The sequence below is a fragment of the Antechinus flavipes genome, chromosome 3 (genome assembly GCF_016432865.1).
Source record: "Antechinus flavipes isolate AdamAnt ecotype Samford, QLD, Australia chromosome 3, AdamAnt_v2, whole genome shotgun sequence".
NCBI lineage: Eukaryota > Metazoa > Chordata > Mammalia > Dasyuromorphia > Dasyuridae > Antechinus > Antechinus flavipes.
The window spans coordinates 523,374,362-523,402,341 of record NC_067400.1 but is presented as its reverse complement, the minus strand read 5'-3'; the positions used below and the strand labels follow the sequence as shown (position 1 = coordinate 523,402,341).

At 32.5% G+C, this 27,980-nt stretch overlaps 1 protein-coding gene across 1 annotated transcript in view; it reads left to right on the top strand.

Moving 5' to 3' along the window:
- Positions 1-27,980, top strand: part of RSF1 (remodeling and spacing factor 1) — a 129,030-nt gene that overhangs the window by 34,309 nt on the left and 66,741 nt on the right. The window contains exons 2-4 of the mRNA XM_051987197.1: positions 15,758-15,849; positions 25,557-25,649; positions 27,345-27,550. Coding sequence (XP_051843157.1) covers positions 15,758-15,849; positions 25,557-25,649; positions 27,345-27,550 — 391 coding nt within the window. The remainder of the gene's footprint in view (positions 1-15,757; positions 15,850-25,556; positions 25,650-27,344; positions 27,551-27,980) is intronic.

Below are 27,980 nucleotides of genomic sequence, written 5' to 3'. Positions count from 1 at the left end.
CTTTATTATCTCAGATGTCAGTCTTCTGCCAGATACTTGGCACAAAGATTCTCCCTCCCCCCCACTTTAGTTAAATGTTTCCCGCCTGATTTTAATTTCTTTGATTTTTTTTTTAATGTAAAAAGTTTTAAATTTTATGTAATCAAGATTGCAGTTTCCCACTGCCCCCTTTTTTGTTCTATCTCTCATTTTCTCATGGACTCTTAATCCTATCCATAGTTTTGAAAGGTATTATCTTCCTTGCTCCTCTGATTTGTTTATGATGTGAGCTTTTATATCTAGGTCATGTATCCATTTGGAGCATATTGTGGTATATGGTGTGAGATGTTGATCTAAACCTAATTTCTGCCAGACTGCTTTCCAGTTTTCCCAGCAGTTTTAGTCAAATGGTGAGTCCTTACCCCCATAGTCGGGGTCTTTGGGTTTTTCAAAAACTGTATTACTATGTTCATGTGCTACTATATATTATGTGCCTAATTTCTTCTATCAATTCACTTTTCTGCTCTTTAACTGTTAATAGTTTTATTGACAACTGCTTTATGGTACAGTTTGAAATCTGGTTGCTAGTTCCCCTTCTGCCCTTTTAAATTATTTCCCTAGAGATTCTTGACCTTTTGTTCTTTTAGTTGAATTTGGTTATTATTTTCCTAGCTCTCAAAAAGTTATCATTTGATAGTTTTATTGGTATGGCCCTGACTAATAAGAAAGTTAATTAGGGCAATATTATCATTTTGTTATGTTGATATATACCCTTCCCCCCAACTATCTCCATTTATTTAGGTCTCTGTTTCTGTAAAAATGGTTTTATAATTGTATTCATATAATTCCTTTGAGAATGTTAGTAAGTAGATGAACTTGTAAATATTTTATATATTTTATTGTTATTTTGAATAGAATTTCTCTATCCTGCTGAATTTTATTGACAGTAAATAGAAGAGCTTATGATTTATATGGATTTATTTTACTTTGTGGTGATAGTGGATAATCTTGCTTTATCTTTTGTCTTAAGAGAAGGACCTCTGATTTTTATCTATCACATAAAATTCTGATTCTTGGTTTTAGATAGATATTTACCATATTAAGGAAAGATTCCATTATTCCTGTGATTTTTTTTTATTAGTATTTTTTTTTTTTCAGATTTCACATATCATTGGTAACTTTATTTTTATTTTTATTTATTTATTTATTTATTAAAGCTTTTTATTTATAAAGCTTCTGCGTGGTAATTTTTCCAACATTGACCTTAGCTGGCAGATAGTTCAATACATGTTAAATATGTTGAAACACGTTAGATCCTCTGTGTGTGTGTGTGTGTGTGTGTGTGTGTGTACACACACACACACACACACATATATATATATATATATATATATATATATATATATATATTATATATATATATATATATATATATATTTATACAGTTATCTTGTTGCATGAGAAAAATCAGATCAAGAAAGAAGAAAAAAAACTGAGAAAGAAAACATAACGTAAGCAAAATCAACAGAGAGAGTGACTGTTCCCACAGTCCTCTCTCTCTGGGTGTAGATGGCTCTCTTAATCACTGCACAAGTGGAACTGGTTTGAATCATCTCATTGTTGAAGAGAGCCGCATCCATCAGAATTGATCACTCTATAGTCTTATTGTTGCTGTGTACAATGATCTCCTGGTTCTGCTCATTTCACTTAGCATTAGTTCATGTAAGTCTCTCCAGGTCTCTCTGAAATCATGCTGCTGGTCGTTTCTTATAGAACAATAATATTCCAAAACATTCCTATACCATAATTTATTCAGACATTCTCCAATTGATGGCATCCATCCGGTTTCTAGCTACTACAAAGAGAGCTGCCACAAAAATTTTTTCACATGTGGGTCCCTTTCCCTCCTTTAAGATCTCTTTGGGATATAAGCCCAGTAGAAACACTGCTGGATCAAAGGGTATGCACAATTTGATAACTTTTTGAGCATAGTTCCAAATTGCTCTCCAGAATGGTTGGATTCGTTCTCAGTTCCACCAACAATGTATCAGTGTCCCAGTTTTTTTTTTTTTTTTCATAATTATAATTTTTTATTGACAGAACCCATGCCTGGGTAATTTTTTACATTATCTCTTGCACTCACTTCTGTTCCGACTTTTCCCCTTCCTCCCTCCACCTCCTCCCCTAGATGGCAAGGAGTCCTATACATGTTAAATATGGCACAGTATATTCTAGATACAATATATGTGTGCAGAAATGAACAGTTGTTGCACAGGAAGAATTGGATTCAGAAAGTAAAAATACCCCAGGAGGAAAAACAAAAGTGCAAACAATGCATTCATTTCTCAGTGTTCTTTCTTTGGGTGTAGCTGCTTCTGTCCATCATTGATCAATTGGAACTGAGTTAGATCTTTTCTTTGTCGAAGAAATCCACTTCCATCAGAATACATCTTCATATAGTATTGTTGTTGAGGTATATAATGATCTCCTGGTTCTGCTCATTTCACTTAGCTTCTCTATATTCATCCTGTTGGTCATTTCTTATAGAACAATAATATTCCATAACATTCATATACCACAATTTACCCAGCCATTCTCCATTGATGGGCATCCATTCATTTTCCAGTTTCTAGCCACTACAAACAGGGCTGCCACAAACATTTTGGCACATACAGGTTCCTTTCCCTTCTTTAATATCTCTTTGGGGTATAAACCTAATAGTAGCACTGCTGGATCAAAGGGTATGCACAGTTTGATAACTTTTTGAGCATAGTTCCAAATTGCTCTCCAGAATGGCTGGATGTGTTCACAGTTCCACCAGCAATGTATCGATGTCCCCGTTTTCCCACATCCCCTCCAAGATTCCGTATTATCTTTCCCTGTCATTCTAGCCAATCTGACAGGTGTGTAGTGGTATCTCAGAGTTGTCTTAATTTGCATTTCTGTGATTAATAATGACTTGGAACATCTTTTCATATGGCTAGAAATAGTTTCAATTTCTTCATCTGAGAATTGTCTGTTCATATTCTTTGACATTTATCAATTGGAAAATGGCTTGATTTCTTTTAAATTAGAGTCAGTTCTCTATATATTTTGGAAATGAGGCCTTCATCAGAACCTTTGACTGTAAAAAATATTTTCCCAGTTTATAGCTTCCCTTTTAATCTTGTCTGCATTAATTTTGTTTGTACAAAAACGTTTCAGTTTGATATAATCAAAATTTTCTATCAATAATGATTTCTAGTTCTTCTTTGGTCATAAATTCCTTCCTCTTCCACAGGTCTGAGAGGTAAACTATCCTATGCTCTTCCAATTTATTTATTATCTCATTCTTTATACCTAGATCATGAACCCAATTTGACCTTATCTTGGTGTATGATGTTAAGTGTGGGTCAATGCCTAGTTTCTGCCATACTAATTTCCAATTTTCCCAGCAATTTTTGTCAAATAGTGAATTCTTATCCCAAAAACTGGGGTCTTTGAGTTTTTCAAAGTATCTCAGTTTTCCCATGTCCCTTCCAACATTTGTCATTATATCTTTTCTTAGCCAATCTGACAGGTGGATAGTGGTATCTCAGAGTTTTCTTAATTTGCATTTCGCTGATTAATAGTGATTTGGAGCATCTTTTCATGTGGCTATAAATAGTTTCAATTTCTTCTGAAAATTGTCTCGTCATATCTTTTGACCATTTATCAATTGTGGAATGACTCGAAATATTAGAAATTTGGGTTAGTTTTCCATATGTTTTAGAAATGAGGTCTTTATCAGATCCTTTGGATGTAAAAATGTTTTCCCAGTTTATTGCTTCCTCTCTAATCTTATCTGCATTAGTTTTGTTTGTACAAAAACTTTCTAACTTAATATAATCAAAATTATTTTATGATCAGTAATGATCTCTAGGTCTTCTTTGGTCACAAATTCCTTCCTCCTCCACAAATCTGAGAGATAAACTATCCTATGTTCTTCTAATTTGTTTATAATATTGTTCTTTATGTCTAGATCATGAACTCATTTCAACCTTATTTTGGTGTACAGTGTTAGGTGTGGGTCTATGCCTACTTTCTGCCATACTAGTTTCCAATTTTCCTAGCAGTTTTTGTCAGACAGTGAATTTTTATCCCCAAAGCTGGGGCCTTTAGGTTTAGATTGTTATAGTCATTGGCTATTTTGTTCTGTGAACCTAATCTATTCCACTGATCAACTAGTCTATTTCTTAGCCATTACCAAATGGTTTTGATGACCACTGCTTTATAATAAAAGTTTTAGATCTGGTATAGCTAGCCCACTTTCATTTGCTTTTCTCTTCATTAATTCCTTTGAAATTCTTGCCCTTTTGTTCTTCCAGATGAATTTTGTTGTTATTTTTTTCTAAGTCAGTAAAATAGTTTCTTGGGAGTTTAATTGGTATAGCACTAAATAAATAAATTAGTTTAGGGAGTATTGTCATCTTTATTATATTCGCTCCACCTGTTGATGAGCACTTGATATTTTTCCAGTTGCTTAGATCTGACTTTATTTGTGTGGAAAGTGTTTTGTAATTTTGCTTATATAGTTCCTGACTTTCCCTTGGCAGATAAAATCCCAAATATTTTATATTATCGACAGTTTTTCTTTTTTTAAGTATTTTTCTCCCAGAATTGGGTGATATATTTTGTCAAAGGTCTTTTTCTGTGTCTGTTGATTTTGTAATTTGAGTTTTGCTTGTTTTTGCTATGTAGTTATAATATGTCTATTTTCTTAATATTAGCTCAATCAACAAGTATTTATTAAACAATTACACTATACCAGCCACTGGGATTAAAGTACAAAGAAAGAAACAATTCATTCTCACAAAGCGCTTACATTCTAATATTTGAGGTAGCCTTGTTTTTCTAATGTGATTTCTGCTTGATCGCAGTGTTATAGTCATTTTAATTGTGTTCCGTTCTTTATGACACCATTTGGAGTTTTCTTGGTAATGACACTGGAGTGGTTTCCAGTTTCCTTTTCCACCTGATTTTACAGGTAAGGAATCTGAGGCAAATAAAGTTAAGTGACTTGCCTAGAGTTACCCAGCTACGAAATGTCTGAGACCAAATTTGAAATAGGCCCTCCTGATTCCATACACAGCACTCTATTCATTGCCCCACCTAGATTCCCCCCCTAATATTTTATCCAACATTTTTATGTCGGAGAGCAGGTGGTGGCACAGGAGCACTAGTCCTGGAGTCAGAAGGACCCAAGTCCAAATTTGGCTTCAGACAGTTGAAATTTACTAGCAGTATCACCCTGGGCAAGTTACTTAACCCCAATTGCCTCATAAGGGCAACAAAGTGTATATCTCAGTCTGTCTGAAATTAATGTCCCAAATCATTAAAAAGAAAATTTTTGTCTTGTCATATTAAGAATATTAGATTTATATTTTTCCTTTCATTTGTCTCTGGTTTGGGTATTAAGATCATATTTGTATTGCAGAAAGAACTTGGGCACCTCCATTCTTTAAAGGTGTGGAGTATGAGTATCTTATTTCATTACTTCTTTTGAGCCATGCTTGTTATTTATAATTTTGCAACAGTTGCAGTCATTTCTATTGTAGAGTGTGTGTATATTATTTTTTCCTCCTGAGGCAATAGAGGTTAAGTGACTTGCCCAGGGTCACAGTTAGGAAGTATTAAATATCTGAGGTCATATTTGAACTCTGGTTCTCTTAACTTACAATGTATATTTTTAAAAGGTAAATATGTTTAATAATGGCTTCTTCAGGTCTTTGGCAAGATAAAGTATAGTCTTGTATATTTTCTGGGAGGAGGAAGGCTAGTCCACACTCTCCTTTTCCCTATTCCACTTTCATTAATGTCTGAACCTCCCTGAGGCTTGAATCATAGCACAACTTCCTCCAGACTTTGCTAGTCCAGTCTATAGGAAGCAGAAACTAAAGATATGGGAGGAACAGTAGCTGGAGGCCAAAAATGCTGCAACTATTTATTGCAGTCATTTTGTATTAGCATTTAACATGTATAGAAGTGTACTACTATTTTTTAGAATTCAATTTTTTTTTTTTAACGTGTTGCTGATCAAGTTTTAAGCTTGGTGTTCTTACTTGCATTTTCCCCAGCATTTCTGTTGCACTATTTTGCTTAATGCTTTTTAGGAAAGTATATGTTAAGGTATACAGAATTAACTGTACTTTTAATTTTTTTTAGTGAGGTTTTATATTATTGTTGTCACTGTTTTGTTTTCTTGTGTTTGCTTCATTGTGCATCAGTTGATGCAGATCTTTCTATGTCTATGTGTTTATTACATTGATAATTTCTTATATAACAATAGTATTTCATTATATTAAGGAACCATAATTTGTTTAGCCATATCCCAGTTGATGAGCATATTTCCGGTTTCCAATTCTTTGCATTCATAAAAAGTACTGTTATAAGTATTTTGGTGTATATAGGAACTTTTTTCTTATCAGTAGCCTCCTTGGCAAATAAGTGTAGTTATGGAGTCTTTAGGTAAAAAAGGGACATTTTAACCACTTTATTTGCATAGTTCACAGATTCATCAGCAATATATCAATATGCCTGTCTTCTCACAAAACTTTCAACATTGACTATTCTCAAATCTTGTCATCTTTGCCAAAGTACTGTTTTGATTTGCACTGGTTGCATACCTTTTGAAAAAATTCATATTCTTTGAACACTTATGGAGAATGACTTTTCATTTTTTCATATATATATATAAATTATTTCTATATTGTGGATACCAAATTCCTATAAGAAAAATTTGATATATTGTTTTTTTTTCCCATTTGATTGCTTTATTTAATTTTGTTTGTACAGAAGTTTTTCAGTTTCATAGAATCAAAATTAAATTAATATTTATTGACTTTTTCTTTTTATCTTTGTAATTGTCCCTACTCTTAGTTGTGAGAGGTTTCTATCTGGTAAGAGAGTGGTAACAGCCATAAGAGGTATATTAATTACTTCTCTTTTTAATATTTTTCATAATATGATCTCCATATTTAGTCCCTAATTAATGTTAATCCTAATTTTAATGGTCTTTCATTGATTTTAATTTTTATTGCATCATTTTTAGTGAAGGTCGATTTAATATTTCTGCTTTTCTGTGTTTGTGAACTTTCTGTTCCTTGATGTATAGTCAGTTCTTGTAAAGGTGCCATGCACAGGTGAGAATATGTATATTTCTGTTTCTGTTCTTTAATTACCAGAGAGCTATCAAATCTTAGTTTTATAAAATTGTTTCTAGGTCTTTCTTAAAAATCTAGAATTTATTCTCTTACTTTTCCTTAGAGATGGAGAAGCTATCTCATTTGATGATTATATTTTTAAGTATTATTTTTAATTCATTGTCCATGCTTCCTTTTAATTTTTAATTTATTTTACTTTATTTTCTTTTTTTCTGGTTATACATGTACATTAATGTTTATAAATACACATTTCTTTATGAATCATATTGAGAGAGAAAAATCAGAATAAAGGGGCAAAACCACTAGAGAAAAAAAAATGAAGATAACATGTATTGATTTACATTCATTCTCCATAGTTCTCTTTTTGGATGCACGTGACATGTCTATGCTTCCTTAAAGTAAGCATAAAATTCAATCTTAGAGATTGTGATTGCTACCTCTTCTTTTATTTTTGAATTTGCCTGAATTGTAAAAGATTTTGCTCCAGTTCTTTAATTAAACTCTGTTTAAATCATTATTATTTCAAGTTTGTTTCTTATAAACACAATATTGTTAGATTCCACTTTCTAAATCATTCTGCTCCTTCCTTCATTAGTGAGTTCATCTTATTTTCCTTTATAGTTATGATAATTAGGTATTTCTTTCTATATTATTATCTTGTAGTTTTGTTCTCTTATTCCCCACTCTTTCTTTACATAAAAGGATATTGAAAGGGAAGATTTCACAATACTAATTAATATTCTGTTGCTCTTCTCCTCTTCTATTTACCTAGTCCTTCATCATAGTTTCTTACTTTTGCTTTCTCTTTATATCTCATGAAATCATCTTTCTTGATGCTTGCTTTGTTTTTTCTAGAAATTCCACTAGTGTGTGGCTTTGCTTATGATAATATAAATAATTGGGTTTGTCTGTTGAGTCTCAATATCTTCTCATTTCTCCGGCCTTACTTATTCATTTAGGACTCCATACTTTTGTAAAAAATGGGGAAGCTTTCTTTGGTCTGGGCCTCTAAACTTTTTTTTTTTTCCTTCTTTTAGCTTTTTCTTTTTTTTTTTTTTTTTCTTCTTCTTTTTTTTATTATAGCTTTTTATTTACAAGTTATATGCACGGGTAATTTCACAGCATTGACAATTGCCAAACTTTTTGTTCCAATTTTTTCCCTCTTTCCCCCCATTCCTTCCCCCCGATGGCAGGTTGACCAATACATGTTAAGTATGTTAAAGTTTAAATTAAATACAATATAAGCATACATGTCCTAACAGTTATTTTGCTGTACAAAAAGAATCGGACTTTGAAATAGTGTACTATTAGCCTATGAAGGAAATAAAAAATGCAGGTGGACAAAAATATAGGGATTGAGAATTTTATGTAGTGGTTCATAGTCATCTCCCAGAGTTCTTTTGCTGGGTATAGCTGGTTCAATTCATTACTGCTCTATTGGAGCTGATTTGGCTCATCTCATTGTTGAAGAGGGCCACGTCCATCAAAATTGATCGTCATATAGTATTGTTGTTGAAGTATACAATGATCTTCTGGTCAGTCTCTAAGCTTCTTAAATTGTTTGAGGCTTTAAACTTAAGTCTCCATTGAATGTGGGCTTGCAAAAGTGGCAGTAATAAAGGTTTCTGAATGCAGTGACCAAAAATTAATTCATTATCAAATGCGTAATGAATTTGAGCTGTTTCTGGCAGTGCTTGCCTGTGTTGCATCACATGACTTAACTGTAGCCTTGTTTCTGAACATATAGCATGCACAAACACTCAGATTCGAGATGGGGTCATGAGTGGAAACAGTTTATTTCCACCTACAGCCTAGGTAAAACCTACATAATCTTTATATGACTGTGCTCCAGCTGCTGATATGAGATTTAATGGTCTTGATTTGGGGTACTCATTGCCCTACAAGTTTATGAGTCTTAGTTCTGGGTTAAACTTAAGTATAGGTTCCAGGAATTCTTAGTTAGACTTTGTTCTCATCTTTTTGATCTCCATACTAAGTTCAATGTCTAGGCTTGTCTTGGTTCTTCTGTAGCCCCATTTGGAAGTCTTGAGTTGCCTGACAAGGCTTTTCTATCTTTCTAGTGCTCATAGGTTTCTAGTTCTCTTATGTAGACCTTAACTGACAAAATGCAGTAAGTATAGTTTCTCCATAAATTTCTTGGTCATTACTAGGTATCTTTTCCCTTGCTTCTCTATATCATTCATATTTATCTTTTCTTACTTTGTCCTTCCTTTATGTACAAAGTTTTAGTTCCTTGCTACTTAAAAAAAAGTATTGTTATTAGTTTTTTATTGTTTATAGTGGTTTTCTCTCTTTGGCCCATTCGGACTATACCTGTCTTTAAGTAGGGTCTTTGGGATCAATGAGTATCATTATTTTAGTCAGTTTAGTCATATTGCTTTCTTGAATGATTTGACCAATTCACAACCACGATAGCAGTGGAATCTGTCATTTTGTTACTCCCCTTTCCCTCCTCCCCCCTAGCACTACCTGTTCCATCTTTATGCATCTTAATATTAAAGATCATACTATAAAAAATTAGAAGAAAACTTGATCAGGTACTTTTCACAGCCATTAATAGAAAGCATACCTGTTAGCCAACCAAGGAATGTCAAGTACAAAACATTAAATAGATAACTTTGACTTTATGAAATTGAAAAAAAGTTGCATAAATAAAATAAACTGCATAAGAAAAAAAGCAGTTGGCTGAGGAAAAGATCTTTACAAGTATCTCTGATAAGAATTTGCTCCAGTATATTTAGGAAACTGGTAAAAATGTATGTGTGTGTATACACACACACACACACACACACACACACACACACACGCATTAAATTGAGTGCAATCTAGCTTGCTTATAAGCTTGCTTTATCTACTGGCTGATTCTAGGCATTAGAACATGCTTTAACTTCATATGGCATCCAGCCATCAACCCCAGACAATCTTTTCATTTGTCAATCAACAAGTATTTATAATCACTTATGTTTCAGATATTTGTGCCAAGCAGTATAAATACAAATGTAAGCAAAAAGGAAAATAATCTCTAGCCTCCCGGAGTTTATCTTCTAATAAAGGAAGTCAGCACATAAAAAGAAGTTTAAAAGTTGGGGTGGAGGAAGAAAAGAAGGTTGGGGCTGGGATGTAATGTAAGAGTTTGTATTGCAGCCTGGTGAAAAATGAAGAAATGACTGGTCAGTGGAGGTTTTGGGGAAGAGCCAGCCAATCCAAAAGGAGAGGTCTGGTACTTCTGAGATGTGAATTCCAGGACTGAAGTGGTCTTCCAGGATGAAGAGTTTTATGGGACTTGATAGAAAAGTTTAGATTACAGCCTGGTGAGAAAAAGAGTCCTCTCTATCCTTACTCTGATCTTCCCTTATCCCCCACCCCCGGCATCTTCTTCTCCAGGATATAATTCCCTTCTCTGGTTATGTGTTGTCTTACCCTATTAGAATGTAAGCTTCTTGAAGGCAGGGGTTCTCTTTTAAAATCTTTATTCCCCAATGTTTTGTATCCTTAAAGTGCACTGCCTGATGCTTGGAAAACTTAATGTTTTTGCATTCTTTAACATAAACCTTGATTAAATGGAAACCTTGGAAGAGTAAGGGATTCCAGTGAATAGGAGCAAAATGGAGTTTTCTTAACAAGAATGATGTGGATATAAAGGGAGCTTTTTTAAAAGTTTAGTTTTAGTTTTTTTAAAAGTCCTGTCTACTCATTTTTTTAATCTTACAGCCCAGATTGGAACTTTGTGTTAAGGCTAAGCTCTGTGGGCATGTATGGTCCTGACTTGTTTTATCTTGTATTCTACTGATAGGATCAGCAAAAACCCCAGAATCTCATTTTGCTCTTGGAGTGTGGTTCCCAAGATCCCTCTCTTGTTTTGAATGACTATGCCAGGAGCTGAGTCTAGATGTCTCTGTGATCATAGCTACAATACTTCATTTCTGATCTGTTCTTTTGAGATGGGTCCTTTATCCTGGATCACTCTTTTTACATATTTCTTGTCCTAATTGCTTGCCCATGGCTTATATTTGTGATCTTTTTCTGAAAAAAATGATCTTTCTCCCAATCACCAATTAATTTTAATTAATTAATTAATTAACTCTAATCACTGATTAATTTAGTACTGTACTTCTGTGATCATGACTAATTTTCAAGAGTCATGTAGAAGATGGAAGCAGTGGTTCATAGTGGAAGATAAATGCAAAATCATAAATATAAAAAATATGTTGTAGTTCTACAAAGTGATGTCAGGATTTTTGTGAATTGATGTAGAATGGCATAAAGAAAACCAAAGTCTAAATGAAAGAACCAAAAGGCAGTGGAACCAAATTCCTAGTAAACTAATGACAAAACATACATTCATCCTTAAAGCAATGTGAAATACATTGATATATACATTATCAGAAAGAAAGCAAAGCCAACAAAAAAGGTTTTTAAAAAAATCATTGGGGAAAAAAGAAAAAAATCACTGAGGAGAAGGAGAATGCTCAGATGGGATGTGGATACTTTTAGCTACAGATAATATTAGAGAGAGAAGGCAAAGCTGTTCGAGTCATTTGCTTCAGTTTTATTTACAAAGGAGAATGGACAAATTAGAATGGACGGAACAAAAATGGCAAATACAGTCATAAAACCAGAAATAAGAAGTTAGTGAGAAAACATTTAGTTTCCCTTAGAATTTAAGCTACCAGAATCCTAACATATTGAAAGCATTGATAGATTTGATTACTGATCCACAAGAAGTGATTTTTGAAATTTATGGGAGTAGGAAAGATACCATAGAATTGGAGAATAAAATAAGCTAAAAGAGAAGTAAATTGGAGAATAAAGGCTAGAAGAGAGCTTTGAGGCCATTTTAATCCTTCATTTTACAGAAGAATAACTTAGGCTTTTGCTTAATTCATCTGTTCAAGGTCAGTTAAAAAAACTCATTTTTGAAAATTATTGCTGGTTTAAAACCAAAAACCAAATGAGATGAATATAACTATTAACACAGAAGCCTTTCTGTGTTATATTTTTTGAACTGCCATGAAAAATTAACATTCTTGGTTCTTGAGGCATTTCATCTTTTAAAATCATTTTCTTCACATTTTAGAAGACCCAAAAGTTTGCCCATATTGAGCCACCTTTCTCTCATTGTAAGTCCAATGTCCTTTCCACTTTCTTATACTGTTGCCAGTTAAAAACAAAGGGAATGGCTGCTTGAGGCCATTCTTCAAGCTTGACTTAAATTCTGCGGGATAGTTAGTAAACATAGAAAAAGTAGTGATGATTGTATAGAGAAAATAGAATCAATAATAGATCTAGCCATATATATATATATATATATATATTTTTTTTTTTAGTTAGAGTTATTAGACTGATAATTGAAGGAATTTAGTGAGCTAGGCACCTAGGTAGATTAAAATAGTTCTTATAACCCCAAGTCAATTTAGGAAAAAGTTTCTAGTGGAGCTTATATGAATCTGCAGTTTGCTCTGTCAGTAAACTTTGTCAAACATAGATATGTTTATTAAAATTGCAGATGATAGCTAGACCAGACTTTTTAGAGCACTTTAAAGTTTGCAAAGTGCTTTTATAAATATTATATCATTTGAATCTTAACAACCCTATGAGGTAGGTGCTCTAGTTATCCCCATTTTACAGGTGAGAAGACTGAGGCAGAGGCTGACTTAACTAGGGTTATGCAACTAATAAATAGCTATGGCTACATTTGAATTCAGGTCTCTGACTCTAGACTCAGTTTACCCTCCATTGTGGGCCACCTTGCTACCACAAAGCTGGAAAAGATAGCCAACTTATTGATACTTGAGAAATACAAAGATCTTCATGGGCCGCCTTAGAGTATTGTGTTGAATCAGCTAAAAAGCAGTTTAATAGCTATTACTTAAAATCCAAAATTCATGTAGATAATAAGAACTATCTGTTGATTTGAATCAAGAATAAGGAAATAAGAGGAAGAACATTCTGTGTTTGCCCACAAGTGCAGTGTGGGGCCGTGGGAAAACTTGTAAATTTCCTCCAACAATATGATCGGCAAAATATCTTTTTGTGATATAGCCTTGACTTCACTGCTTCTTGCTTGCTATTTTTATTTCCATCTTTTCTTACCTTGGCCATAAATAGGCATTCAGATGTATTTATACTAAATCAAAAAACAAAGATTATGAAAGTTGAGAGAAAGGTGGCTCAATTTGGGCAAACTTTTGGTTTTCTGAAGGTGAAGAACATGATTTTAAAAGATGAAATGTTTCAAGAACCAAAAGTACTGATTTCTGATGGCCCCTCTCTTCTGTGTCAATATGCATTGTATTTGGTTTTTGTTTGTTTTTTAATCAGCAACAATTTTAAAAAATGAGTATTTTTTTTTTTAATCCTCTTGGTTTCACAATGGATACAAAGTCTAGAAAAGTTTTCTGTTGTATTATATTGCTTATGGTTTCTTCTGTTTAGTTTTTTTTGGTCTATTATTCATACATTGGTCAAAAGATATTGCACTTTTAAAGTATTTGTGCCAAAAATCAAAAACATTTAAAGATAGATTCAATTAATAAGGGTTACCATTAGAATCATCGGATCTAGAGTTGGAATAGACCTTTTACTTCATATTTCACATGAAGAAAATAAGAAAATAAAGTTTATATGAGCAATTTAGAATACATTTTGTTTTTAAACTTCACAAAGTAATTTCATTTTGTAAAAAATAACTATTGAATCAAAATTCAGTTTTTCCCCAAATTATGTTTCTTTATACTTAAGGACTTGAACTTTTTTGATAATTTTGTGTTTCCATTGAAAATAAGCCTTATACATGAAAGAAAATGACTAAATTTTGGGAGCTTTTCTTATGCTTTGATCTGTATGCAGAACCTCAAAAATGAAAATACACATCTCAGATTTAGATCAGCAACTCATTTGTTACTTAATTGGGACATTGTGTCCATAGTTGCATAGCCAAATAAGTCAGAAGCAAGACTTGAATCCCAGATCTTCCTGTCATTAAAGACAGCTGCTTGTTTCATTTTGTTATTGCTTTAACAATGTAATTGGATAAGTGGCCCATCCAAATTGAGTGACACAAGCAATAAATGCTCATGGTGTATTATGGAATATATAGAATGTGGTACTGGAATAGGACTTGGGGAAAACCTGTATTTAGATTCTGTCCTGTGACCATGAAGCAGGCCTTCTTTACCATTAGGCTCATAAGATGTAAAATGTGAATAACAGCAACTGTCTCACGCACATCACAAGATTGTTGTTAGGAACAAATGGAATTACATAAATCTCTGTAAGTATGTGTAAATATGAAAAAAAAGCTCTCAAAATTATTGATATTCAGAGAAGGGAGTTTCCAGAAAAACTTTATGGAGAATATAGAAGCTGAGCCAGTTCAAGGATGGATAGACTTCAGAGAGGAGACAGGGCAAAGCAAGGGAAGTAGACATGGAAGAAAAGGGGAAAGAGTGTTCAGATTAGGATGAAATGACTAAAAACAAGGATTTTCACATATGAGAGCCAATGATAAATATCAGGAAAGGTCACATCATTCATTGAAATCTCAGATAGTACTACTTGAGAGATATTATGAAAAGGAATTAAGATGATGTTGAAAATGTTTTCTGTCATATGGGGAAATAATTAAAGTTTTCACACAGGGATTTAGAAGAGTGATGCAATAAACACAAATATTTGATAGAAGAGGCTGGAGGAAGTAGGGAGATTACTTAGGAGATTATGGTAATTGTGTTTTGAAGAAAAAGACTTAAGCTAGGTTACTTGCAAAGGGAGTAGACTATGCCTTTAAGATGCCAGGTTCTGATAGGTGATCTTTTACTGTCTTACTAGAAACCAAATCTTCCCAGCCATTTTTCCTACCATTTATCAACCTTTTCCTTTGGCAAATTTTCATCTGTGCTTAGAACATAAATCATTTAAGGGTAGGATCTGTCTTTCTTATATCTGTGTCACATGATGAGAAGGGCATTAAAAAGGAAAACTTGCTAGGACAATAATTGCTTGAATGTGGAGACTAAAGAGAAAAAAGAGTCAGTATACTCTAAAGTTCCTCACTTGTGTGAATAAGAGAATCATAACAAATAATACTAGTTTAGAGTTGTGTGGTATTTTATGGTTTTCTTAAAACTTTTATATATGTTCAGTTTTTTGAGGCATCCTACAAAGATTTTCTTCTCCCATGATTCTCTAAGGCACAAATTCTTCTATGGTATTACTAATAAGTAATTGTCTGGCCTTCTTAAAAATATTTCCAGTGATGGGGGAACTCACTTTGATGAGACAGACTATAGAACTGTTCTTTATTTAGCTTGGATCAGCCATTTTTTTTTTTTTTAAGCTTTCTAATGGGAGGTCCCTGACTGGACTATGAACTCTAGATTGGTATAATTCAAAATACAGAGAATATATAGAAGAGACTCATTTTGTAACTCACGTATAGGATTTAATCATGGTATGTTTTGGCTATACTTTTTTATACTTTTAAGGAAATATTTCCAAATGTTTTGTTTAGTCTTAATTACATATGAAATAATGTAAGCTAACCTTTATTGTGTGTTTTCTTTCCTCTCTTAAAGTACCAAAAGAATTGGTGGAGCTCCATTTGAAACTGATGAGGAAGATTGGTAAATCTGTAACAGCAGACAGATGGGAAAAATATTTGATCAAGGTAAATACTTTTAAAATAATCTTTTAATCTGATTTTCTCAATATAAATTTTATAAATTTATTTTGCACAGAATGACAATTTGGAAAGCAAGTCCTGCTAATGTAATACAAAATCATTACACATATTACAAAGAATATCAGTAGATAACAAAATTGTGATGTGATATCTATAAGTGGATATTCAGTTTTTGCTAGCAAGAGTAGATCTAGATTATTACAAAGTAGTAGAGACTATATAGTGACAATCTTGAATCTCAGAAAATGCTGATTACAGAGATGATTCTTGTAACTGAAAATATCTTGAAAGGTAAATAATATATTTATCCTAGTCTTTCAACTCTCAAAGACTCCTAGGTCATCCCCAAGTCAACTACATTCCAGGATGTATAGGTCAGTAGTTTAGGGGAATGGAGTTCCAGCACAGTCCCCAAGTGTATCAATTCTGAATCAAAAAGGGGACTTAGGGAAATTTAATTAAAGATCCAGCTTATCCTGACTTTCCAGGATTGTCTTAAATTGGCTCCTTAACCAATATCCTTTTTAAAGTTAACTTTAAGGATTACAAAGTTTTGAAAGATACACTACTGCTACTATCACTCCCTCCCAAACCCCATTTCCCTCCAATCCCCTCCTCCCCCCCCTTTTTTTTTTTCAGTTGGCTACAACTTTATACCTTCAAGGCACTTTTATTGGTTTGTTCTGGTTTATATCTACTTGGAAGGATCAGGATGTTATGTAACTATTCAAACTTCTAAGTATATATTTTTTAACCTATTGGCTACTTTTTCTTGTTTTCAATTGCTTTTTGACATTTTGACATTTGAAATCCCCATACCCATGAAAAGTAAAACTCCCAAGTGTGCACTAGAAAAGACCAACATTTGATACAGTTATACATGTGCACACAAACACCTACACACCTATAGGATGCAATACATCCATCCATATGTCGGTTCTTTCTCTGGAGATGGATAACATTTTTCAAGTGAACTTAGAATTCTTTTTTTTTTCCTTCTTTATTTTTAAATAGTATTTTATTTTTCCAAATACATGCAAAGATAGTTTTCAACATTCACCTTTACAAAACTTTGTGTTTCACATTTTTCACTCTCTCTTCTCCCCTTCTCTTTCCCCAAGATCTGACAAGCTATCCGACGTAGATTAATCGTATTCTTCTGAACATATTGTGTGTTTGCTGTGTTACACAAAAAAATCATATCAAAAGATTAAAAAACAAGCAAACAACAACAACAAAAAGGTGAAAATACTATGCTTTCATCCACATTCAGTCTCCATAGTTTTCTCTGTGAAGGTGAATGATGCTTCGCATCACAAGTCTATTGGAATTGACTTGAATCACCTCATTGTTGAAAAGAGCTAAGTCCATCATAGTTGATCATCACATAAACTTCTTTTTGCTATGTATAGTGTTCTCTTGATTCTGCTCATTTCACTTAGCATCAGTTCATGTTGTTCTTTCCAGATTTTTCTGAAATCAGCCTGTTCATCATTTCTTATAAAACAATACTATTCCGTTCCATTCATATATTATAACTAATTCAGCCATTCCCCAGCTGATGGGCATCCATTCAATTTCTAATTCTTTGCCACTACAAAAAAAGTTGCTACAAATATTTTTGCACATGTGGGTCCTTTTCCCTTTAAAACATTTTTTTACTAATACTTTTTATTTTCAAAATATATGCAGTGATAATTTTCAGCTTCACCCTTGTATAATCTTGTGTTCCAGATTTTTTCCATCCCTCTTTCTCTTAGATGGCAAGTAATTCAATGTATGTTAATCATGTGCAATTCTTATTTATTTACATTTTTTACATTTATTTACATATTTACACAATTATTGTGCTGCACAAGAAATATCAAATCAAAAAATTGAGAAAGAAAACAAAATGCAAGCAAACAATAAAAAAGTGAAATTATTATATTGTGGTCCACATTCACTTACCACAGTCCTCTCTGAGTACAAATGGCTCTCTTCATCATAAAATAATTGGAACTGGCCTGAATCATCTCACTGTTGAGAAGAGCCATGTCCATTAGAATAGATGTATAATCTTGTCGTTTTCATGTAAGTTTCTCCAAATCTTTCTGAAATCATAATGCTGATTGTTTCCTTTAGAACAATAATATTCCATAACATTCATATACCATAATTTATTCAGCCATTCTCCAATTGATGGACATCCATTCAATTTTCAGTTTCTTGCTACTACAAAAAGGGCTGTCACAAACATTTTTGCACATGTGGGTCCCTTTGCCTCCTCTAAGATCTCTTTGTGATATAAGCCCAGTAGAAATACTGCTGGATCAAAGGGTAAACAATTTGATAGCACTTTGGACATATGAACTTGGAATTCTTAAGAGTAGAAAGAAGTTTTCAGTCTTTTGATGCTGATTTGCCCTATGATCTTAGCAACAATATTGTTAGTAATATAATATTTGAAATTACTAAATCCGTTAAAATTATTTTTTTTCCTATTTATATAAAATATACTTGACATACGTTTTAAATTAATTCCCCTGAAACAAAAACAACCACAGCTAAGAGAACTGTATCTAGTTTTATAAATAGATAAAATTTTCTTATTGATTTTGATGAGTCTCTGGAATATATTGTCAGTAGAAAGATTTAAAATGATAGATTATATCTTTTAGCATCTTTAAAGTTGCTATTCTGTCTGATCTGGTAACTATTAATGATGAAGAACAGGGATGGTGAGATTTTAGAAATCTGAATTTAAATGAATTTTTGAGAAATCTTGTTAAAAGGTTTGATTATATAACTGACAGAACAGTTATTATGAAACAGTAATTAGTGTTGTAACTAAGAGCAAGACATAGAATCTCTCTTGAAAGATCTCACTTTCTTCATCTGGAAAATGGGAATAATATGTATATTTACCTATGTCATTGGATATTGTGAGGAATGCACTCTGTACAGGGAAGAGATGTTTCAGTATATGGGTGATATTTTGTTCTCAATAATAATCATTTTTGTTAGCATTATTACACATATGTGTTGTACAGCACTTAATTGAGGGGGTCTGAAACCTGGGTTTTCTAATTCTAGCTGTTACTTAACTAAGTAAACAAATCCCTTTTCTGAGACTTTATTTCCTCTTCTGTAAAATGACTGATTTAGACTAGATAATTGAAATTCCTTTTCAACTCTTTCAATGACCAATTACATTTCTTTATATCTACATGTGTGTGCAATGTATCTGTGTAATAGGTGTATGTATTATCTGTTCATAGAATATGAATGGTGAAATTTATGTAAAAATAGTCATACTTCAGTATTTGTTATATTTGAACGTGGCAATGAATGAAGAGATTTATTTTGCATTGTTATTGATAAGTACCAGTTTAATTAAAATAATTTTTTAAAATTAATTTTTTCTCTTACATTTTGAGTTCTAAGCTGTCTCCCTGGTCTCCCTCCTAATACCACACTGGAGAAGGCTGCTGTTTGAGGTGGATAGCATATTTTTTCATGGGTCCCTTGTAGTTGATTTGAATATCTATAACTTAGAATAGTTTAGTTATTCACAATTACTCTTTGAACAATATTGCTGTTATTGTATATGATATTCTTTTGGTTCTACTCATTTCATTTTTCATCATTTCATACAAATCTTTCCATGTTTATTCTAAAAGCAACCTGCTCATCATTTTTCATGATAAACACACTTAAATTATGATCATACATCATAACTTATTTAACAATTCCTTATTTGATGAGTATCTCCTAAATTTTACTTCTTTGGCAACACAATGAGAGCTTTTGTAAATATTTTAAAACATAAAGAACATCTAGTTAGAGAGTGAGTTCCCTCTGTCACTGGAAGTGTTTAAAAAGAGGTTGGATAACAACTTGTCAGGAGTTTTGTAAAGGAATTTGTGCCTTAAGAAAACCACAAAATATCACACAATTTTAAGGTAATATTATTTCAATTATAGTTTTCTCCTAGTTATACAAGCTAGAAGTTTTAGGGTATACTTTTATTTTTTCTCCCTTGTCTTCACATTGCAGCAGTCATTGTCCTATCAAGTTTTCCTTTTTACTGCCTTTCTTATTATATGATATAGATATAAAAAAGACAGGGCCTGCCCTCAAATGGTTTATGTTCTAAGCACATTTGAAAACATGCCAAAGAAAGAGGTTGGGGAATGGTAGGGAAAAGTGGCCGGGATGTAGTATGAAGGATTTAATTCCCTCATCACTTTGGGAAACAGATCTAACAGTGGTGTTGCTGGGTAAAAGGGTTATACACTATTTTATACTTTTGGGGGCATTGTTCTCCAAAATGATTGAATCAGTGTACTAGTATCCCAATTTTATTCCCTCCAGCATTTATTATGTTTTCTTTCGTCCTATTTTAGCCCATCGAATAGGTGTGAGATGGTTTTTCAAAGTTTTAATTTACATTTCTCTAATAAATGATTTAGAGCTTTTTTTTTGTATGACTATATATAGTTTATATCTTCTTTCAAAAATTGTCTGCTCATACCCTTAGACCATTTAACAATTGGAGAATGACTCATTCTTATAAATTTTGACAGAGTTCTCTATACATTTGAGGTTTGAGGCCTTTTTCTGAGAAGCTGTCTAAATTTTTTTCTCTCAATTTTCTGCTTTCTTCTAATCTTCGCTACATTGAATTTATTTGCATAAAACCTTTCTAATTTAATGTAAATCAAAATATCCATTTGACCGTACTTATCTTGGTAAGGTTGATCTATACCATATTTATGACAAATTTCTGAACTACTTTTCAGTTTTCTCAACAGTTTTTTTTTTAACCAAATCGTGAATTCTTAGCTAAATCTTTACATCTCAAACACAATATTACTATAATCATTTACTACTGTGTTTTGTGTATCTACTCTTTTCCACTGTTTCTTAGCCAATGTCACATAGTTTTTGTTAAATACTGCCTTGTAAGTTTAAAATTTGATACTGCTGGACTTTTACTTTTATTTTTTTTCCCCCATTAATTTCTATGGTATTTTTCCAAATGAATTTTGCTGTTATTTTTTCTAGCTCAATAAAAATTTTTTTTGGCAATTTAGTTGGGATGATATATTAGTTTCAGATAGAATTGTCACTTTTATTATATTTTGCTTTGCCCACCTATGAACAATTAAAAGCTCTTCAATCATTTAAATCTGATTTATCTAGATAAAAAACCTTTTATGATTATGTGCATGTAGTTCATATATTTCCTTGTCAGGTATACTCCCAGGTATTTTATATTGTCTACTATTATTTTAAATGAAATCTTTTACTATCACTTCTTGTAGAGCTTTTTTTTGGGTGTTATGTAGAAAAGCTGATGATTTATGTGAGTTTATCTTGTTATTTAGCTTAAATTATTGTTTCATCTGATTTTTTTATTTGATTCTAGGGTTTTCTAACTATACTATCATACTGTCTGCAAAAAGGGAGATTTTTATTACCCCATTATCCATTTTGGTTCCTTCAGTTTCTTTTTCTTATTTCTAATTTCTACATATATGTGTGCATGTCTAATACAATATTTAGTAATGTTGAAGATAATGGGCATCTTTGTTTCTTGTAATGGCCATCCTAACTTTGTTGGGAAGATTACTCACTTATTTTCATTACAAATAATGTTTGCTGAATGGTTTCAGGTAGTTGCTTCTTATCATTTTAAGGAAAAATCCATTTACATCTGTGCTTTCAAATGTTTAATTTTATTATTTATTTATTTATTTTTTATTTTTTATTTAATGATTACTTTATATTGACAACATTATTCCTTGCACTCGTTTCTTTTCCGATTTTTTTTTCCCCCTCCCTCCCTCCACCTCCTCCCCTAGATGGCAAGCAGTCCTTTATATGTTGGATATGTTGCAGTATATCCTAGATACAATATATGTTTGCAGAACCGAACAGTTCTCTTGTTGCATAGGGAGAATTGGATTCAGAAGGTATAAATAACCCGGGAAGAAAAACTAAAATGCAGATAGTTCACATTCGTTTCCCAGTGTTCGTTCTTTGGGTGTAGTTGCTTATGTCCGTCATTTATCAATTGAAACTTAGTTAGGTCTCTTTGTCAAAGAAATCCCCTTCCATCAAAATATGTCCTCATACAATATCGTTGTCGAAGTGTATAATGATCTGGTTTTGCTCATTTCACTTAGCATCAGTTCATGTAAGTCTCGCCAGTCCTCTCTGTATTCATCCTGCTGGTCAAATGTTTAATTTTAAACGTGAAAAAGATCTAATTTAGGATTTTAAGATCCTAAAGGAATCACTTTAGTTGATTTCTTTTAGTTTTATATTCAATTTCCTTTCCTCCCATTTTGAATAGATGGCAGAATTTAGGGCCCTGTACAGATTTAGTGTTTTTGTATACTTTCTGTCTGACACATAGTAAATATATGACACTGTTTGTACTGTGAACAATAATGTCTTAATTTCCAAATTCAATGGTCTTTATATACAAACACTTTTTTTTTTATTATAGCTTTTCATTTACAAGATATATGCATGGTAATCCTTCAGCATTGACAATTGCAAAAAATTTGTTCCAACTTTTCCCCTCTTTCCCCCCACCAACTCCCCCAGACGGCAGGTTGACCAATATATGTAAAATATGTTAAATAAAAGTATAAGTTAAATACAATATATGTATACATGTCCATACAATTATTTTGCTGTACAAAAAGAATCGGACTTTGAAATAATGTACAATTAACTTTTGAAGGAATCAAAAATGCAGGCAGACAAAAATAGAGGGATTGGAAATTCTATATAGTGGTTCATAAAACACTCATTTTCTTTAGCTTTTAACAATCTTAGACATTGTCAGTCAATCTCTTTTCCTTGATGTTCTCTCTCTCTCTAGGTTTTCTGAACACCAGTTTTTCCTGATTTTTCTTCTATTTGACTGTTCCTTTTCAATCTCTTGGAATGTTTTTCTATGTCATCTGAGCCCATTGATTTTAAGCTCTTTTCTAGGTCCTCTTCTCTATTTTCTCTCCATTTATTCATTTGGTGATCTCATTTGCTTCCATGATTTTAATGATCATCTTAGTGCTGATAATTCTCAGATTTACTTATCCCACCCTGACTTCCAGTCTCCCATCTCCTTTCAGACATATCAAACTGAATGTTTTGCAGATATGGTCCAAAACTGAACTTGTCCTTTCCCCAAATCCTGTGTGTACATATTGTGCATAATATATGCTGTCTTGCCAATTAGTTTGTGTGCTCTTTGAAGACAGGAACTATTTTTTGTCTTTCTTTATAGTCCTGATTCTTAACACAGTGCTTTGGCACATACTGGGTCTTGAGTGAATGCTCATTGATTCATTGACTAATACATGCTTGTTGAGCAATCATATCACCCATACATTTTCTCCAGGTCAACATTCCCATTTCCTTCAGGTGGTCTTAGTTACTTTTTGGACACTCTCTTTATATTAACATAGTTCCTAAAATGTTGGAGCCGGGATGTGGACTCATGTCAGTTATGCAGTTATACATCGTCGTCTTTTTTTTTTTTTTGGGTGGAGTAGATGGCAAGGTCTTTGACTGAAAGCAAGTTGTGAGAGGTTTATAGTAACAGTATAGGGAAATGCTGCAGAGATATCAAGGTATAAGAAGGTTATCTACCATGCAGAAGTGAGGGCCTGTTTGTGATCATAGAGCATGCATTTATTATTATTATTATAGCTTTTTATTTACAAAACATATGCATGGGTAATTTTTCAACATTGACCCTTGTAAAACCTTCTGTTCTCATTTTTTCCCTTCTTTCCCCAACTCCCTCTCTTAGATGGCAGGTAGTCCAATACAATGTTAAAGTATATGTTAAATACAGTATATGTATTGTGTGTGTGTGTGTGTGTATATATATATATACAGTTATTTTGCTGCAAAAGAGAAATCAGATCTAGAAAGAAGGTAAAAAACCTGAGAAGGAAAAAAAATGCATGCAAACAATAACAGAAAGAGTGGAAATGCTATGTTGTGGTCCACACTCATTTCCCATAGTTGTCTCTCTGGGTGTAGCTGATTCTCTTCATTACTGAACAATTGGAACTGGTTTGAATCATCTCATTGTTGAAGAGAGCCACTTCCATCAGAATTGATCATCATGTAGTATTGTTGTTGAAGTGTATAATGATCTCCTCGTTCTGCTCATTTCACTTAGCATTAGTTCATGTAAGTCCATAGAACATGCATTTTATTGGTTCCATTTGGCAGAGTTCTGTGACTTTTTCCAGTGGATGTCTAGCTGATATAATTTGAGAGAGTGACTGATAAACCATAGGTTTTGCCTTTCATGAAGTGCATATGTGACAGAATCTGTTTCATCTTGATCTTTGTATCCCCAGCACCTAGTAAATTGTTCATTTTTCTTGGTGGAAGGAAATCTCTATCAATGAAATTACAAGTCTGAAGCAGATCCCCATCCCCTCCAAAAAAATTTTAATGACATTTTCAACAAATATAAAAGATATGAATTAACCAGAGTGCTTTTATATTTTGTTTACATTTTGATTAGAAAAATAAGTTTATTGCTTTTATAATCTCAATCTAGTTTCATCATTGCATGAAACTTCAATGAAGAAAAACTCTTGACCAAAAACTGACAATTTTTTTGACACTTTAGAGACTTAAGAATTTCTTATTGTACAAGTTAATTTACCCACTGTCACATTGCCAGCATATCCTAGAGATTACAATGCAACCATACCCCAGTAAGAATTAAAATTGAGAAAGAGTTCAAATAATTGAAAAGTTTTTGCAGAAATTAGAATGTAATAGCTACAATCTTAGAAAATCTGTAGAAAAACTTTAATCTTAACTTGTTTATGTTAAAAAATATATACCTTTAGGTAAAAAGTTTACCTTCTATTATTTTTCTTCAACTTATATATATTCCTTTTTTACGAAGGAAATATTGAAGGCACTATATATCAGGATTAATAAATTGATTCTGATACAGAACTATAGTGCCTTTTTTTTTTTAACTCGGGGAGTAACATTTATAATTCATCCACTTCAGTTGTATTTTTTTTAATAATAGCTCTTTATTTTCAAAATACATGCAGAGATAGTTTTAAACATTCACCCTTGTAAAACCTTGTGTCCCAAATTTTTCTCCCTCCTTTTCCTTTCTCCCTCTTTCCCTAGATAGCAAGTAATCCAATACAGGTTAAATATGTGCAATTCTTCTAAATTAATTTCTATATTTATCATGTTGCACAAGAAAAATCAGATCAAGGTGTGTGTATGGGGGAGGATGAGAAAGAAAAAAAAGCAAGCAAACAACAAAAAAAAGGAGAAAATATTATGTTGACATCTGTTTTCAGTCCCCACAGTCCTCTGTCTTGGATGCAGTTGGCTCTCTCCATCACAAGTCTATTGGAATCGGCCTGAATCACCTTATTGTTGGAAAGAACCAAGCCCATCACATTTGGTCATCACATAATATTCTTGTTGCTGTCTAGTTGTATTTTCTTTAAAGGCGAAAGTTTTTTTTTTTTTTTTTTTAATCTTTGTAGTCTGTTACATATTAGGGGCTTAATAAATGTTTGTTGAATAATCTTGAATGAAAAAATGTGCATTATTAGTAATAGTTAACAAAATTTGACACAGATATCATGAACATTGCTCTTAGGCATTTAAATATTACATTTATCTGACAGATGTGTCAAGAGTTCAATAGCACTTGGGCATGGGAGATGGAGAAGAAGGGCTATCTTGAAATGAGTGTCGAATGCAAATTGGGACTTTTAAAGGTAATAAATTTATTGTTTCTTGTGTTGTAATGGTTTGTTTTAAAACATTTGTAGCCCTTATATTGAATTTGGAAAACAGATGAAATTCAGTAACACCATTTTTGGGGGGAAACAGAAACTATTCTTAATCTAGATGCTTTTTGACGGGTCTTTTTTTCCAACTATGTAAGTTACTAAGAATGCTGATAGGATTTCTATCAAGAATTGTTAATGTATATAGCAACACTTTGTTAATATTGCTTATGATACTGGCTTAGTAATTTGAAATAACTGTTCTTCCCTAATTGCGTAGACTCATTGTGTTTTAAATAAACTTACTAGAAAGTCTAAATCCAAATTGGAGTGTCGCTTGCTCTCCCTGCCCTCCTTCCCATGTAGGGCTACTGAAGAGTGAAGTGACCAGCAGAGTGAAAGAAGAACTCTTTTTCTACAGACTGGTTAAGGAAGGGTTAACTGCTTCTGAAATTAGAAGCTTTTTATAAACAGGTTGAATGATCAAAGGACCCCAAGATTACATACTTATTCTTAAATTATGTAAGTAAACATTCTACTTTTCAGAGATTAGCTCATGTTAGATATGTAATACATGTCACTCCCTTGTTTCTACATAATAATAGATTGATTTGATCATGTAGTAGATTCCCTTCTAGGGAGATCAAAAATGTAGTCAAATTAGATTTCAGTTTGGGGCCAGCATCAAGTGTAAGGAATCACAGAATTTATTTTAAAAATCATGTTACAGAATTCTGGAAGCAAATGTCAAGGAAGACCAGGAAAATTGGTAATATATTTCTTGACCCTCTTAGGCTCTTAGCCTCCTAAAAGCTTGAATTGGCCAGTTACCAAATTTCACAGGTGGTACTATGGCACAAAATAGCGTAGACTAGAATAGGGAAAATCAGAGTGACCAGGGCTTGAATTATATTTGTTAGGAGACTTGATGAAGAAAGTTGTTTCAGGATCCAGGTAATCTCTAACAGTATGCTGAAAATTAAAACAAAAAGTATCATTTATTTTTATGAATGGTTAAAAATTGGACATGAGTATCATTTCATTAAGAGAATGAATGAAAGCCAATATCTGCTGAATGAATATTTTTTAAAGGTTGAGTATGTCTTAAGTTTTTAAAGAACAGTTTTTGAACTGTTACCTATATTTAAAAAAAAAATCATTTAATTATTTAGAAGTGAATTTTGCTATACATGTATTCTGCATAAATTCATTTAAAACTGGTAACAATTGGAAAATTTTGAAATTGTGATGCTGATGTTGCATGGTTATATATGTTGGTAGTTGAATTAAATTTAGTTTTATGTAACAATAAATATATAATTTTTGCTCATATTTTACCTACTTAAGTGAGCTATCACGTTTGAATTTTAGTTTTGCAATTGTATCTGGTCCAGCTTTGATACTTTTAACTCCATGTCCAAGGACTAGTCTTTGAGTCTTTGTTTCCTTATCTGTAAAATGTGACTTAATCACAGTTGCACCAGCATTTTTTAATTGTTTTTGTGAGAAAAATACTTGATAACCTTAAGTGACTATATGGGAACTGTTACTTTTCTTTTAGTTGTAAACCAAATAAAAATAAAGCAAGATAGAACATCTTCAATAGAACTGAGAAATTTATTATTTCTTACTATGGAAAAACATAGGTGAGATATTTCAATCCATTTTACAATTTTTTTCTAGTATCTCTGTGAATGTCAATTTGATGACAATCTGAAATTTAAGAACATTATTAATGAGGAGGATGCTGATGCCATGCGCCTCCAGCCAATTGGCCGAGACAAAGATGGTCTTATGTATTGGTACCAGCTGGATCAAGATCATAATGTCAGAATGTATATAGAAGAGCAAGATGATCAAGATGGGTCATCATGGAAATGTATTGTCAGGTAAGTTTTTGTTGTCTTAAACTTTTTGCTAGTAAATTTTTTGTCAGTAGACAGTTCTGCTTCCTCTAGGAAATAAAAATATTAAAACTTTATTTTGATATTTTCTATATTTTAAAGGTACAGATATTCAATTTAGAAAACTTAAATGGGAAAAGTTGTATATTTGTTCCTTCCAGGACACACAATTCAATTTTGTTGTTTAAAAATTCAATTCAATTCAGCAGACTTTTATGAAGTAGCTACTATATGCATAACCCAGCATGAGGTTGTGGGTAAAGCAAGATAAAACATAGTCCCTGTTCTCAAGAGTTTATTAAGGAGCTAATACATGTAAATAGTTAATTGTAAAACAATTTGAAATATGGTTACAATTTTGAGATTTGAGGAGAGAACAAATCACTTTTCCATTGGAGTGTCAGAGAAGGCTTCA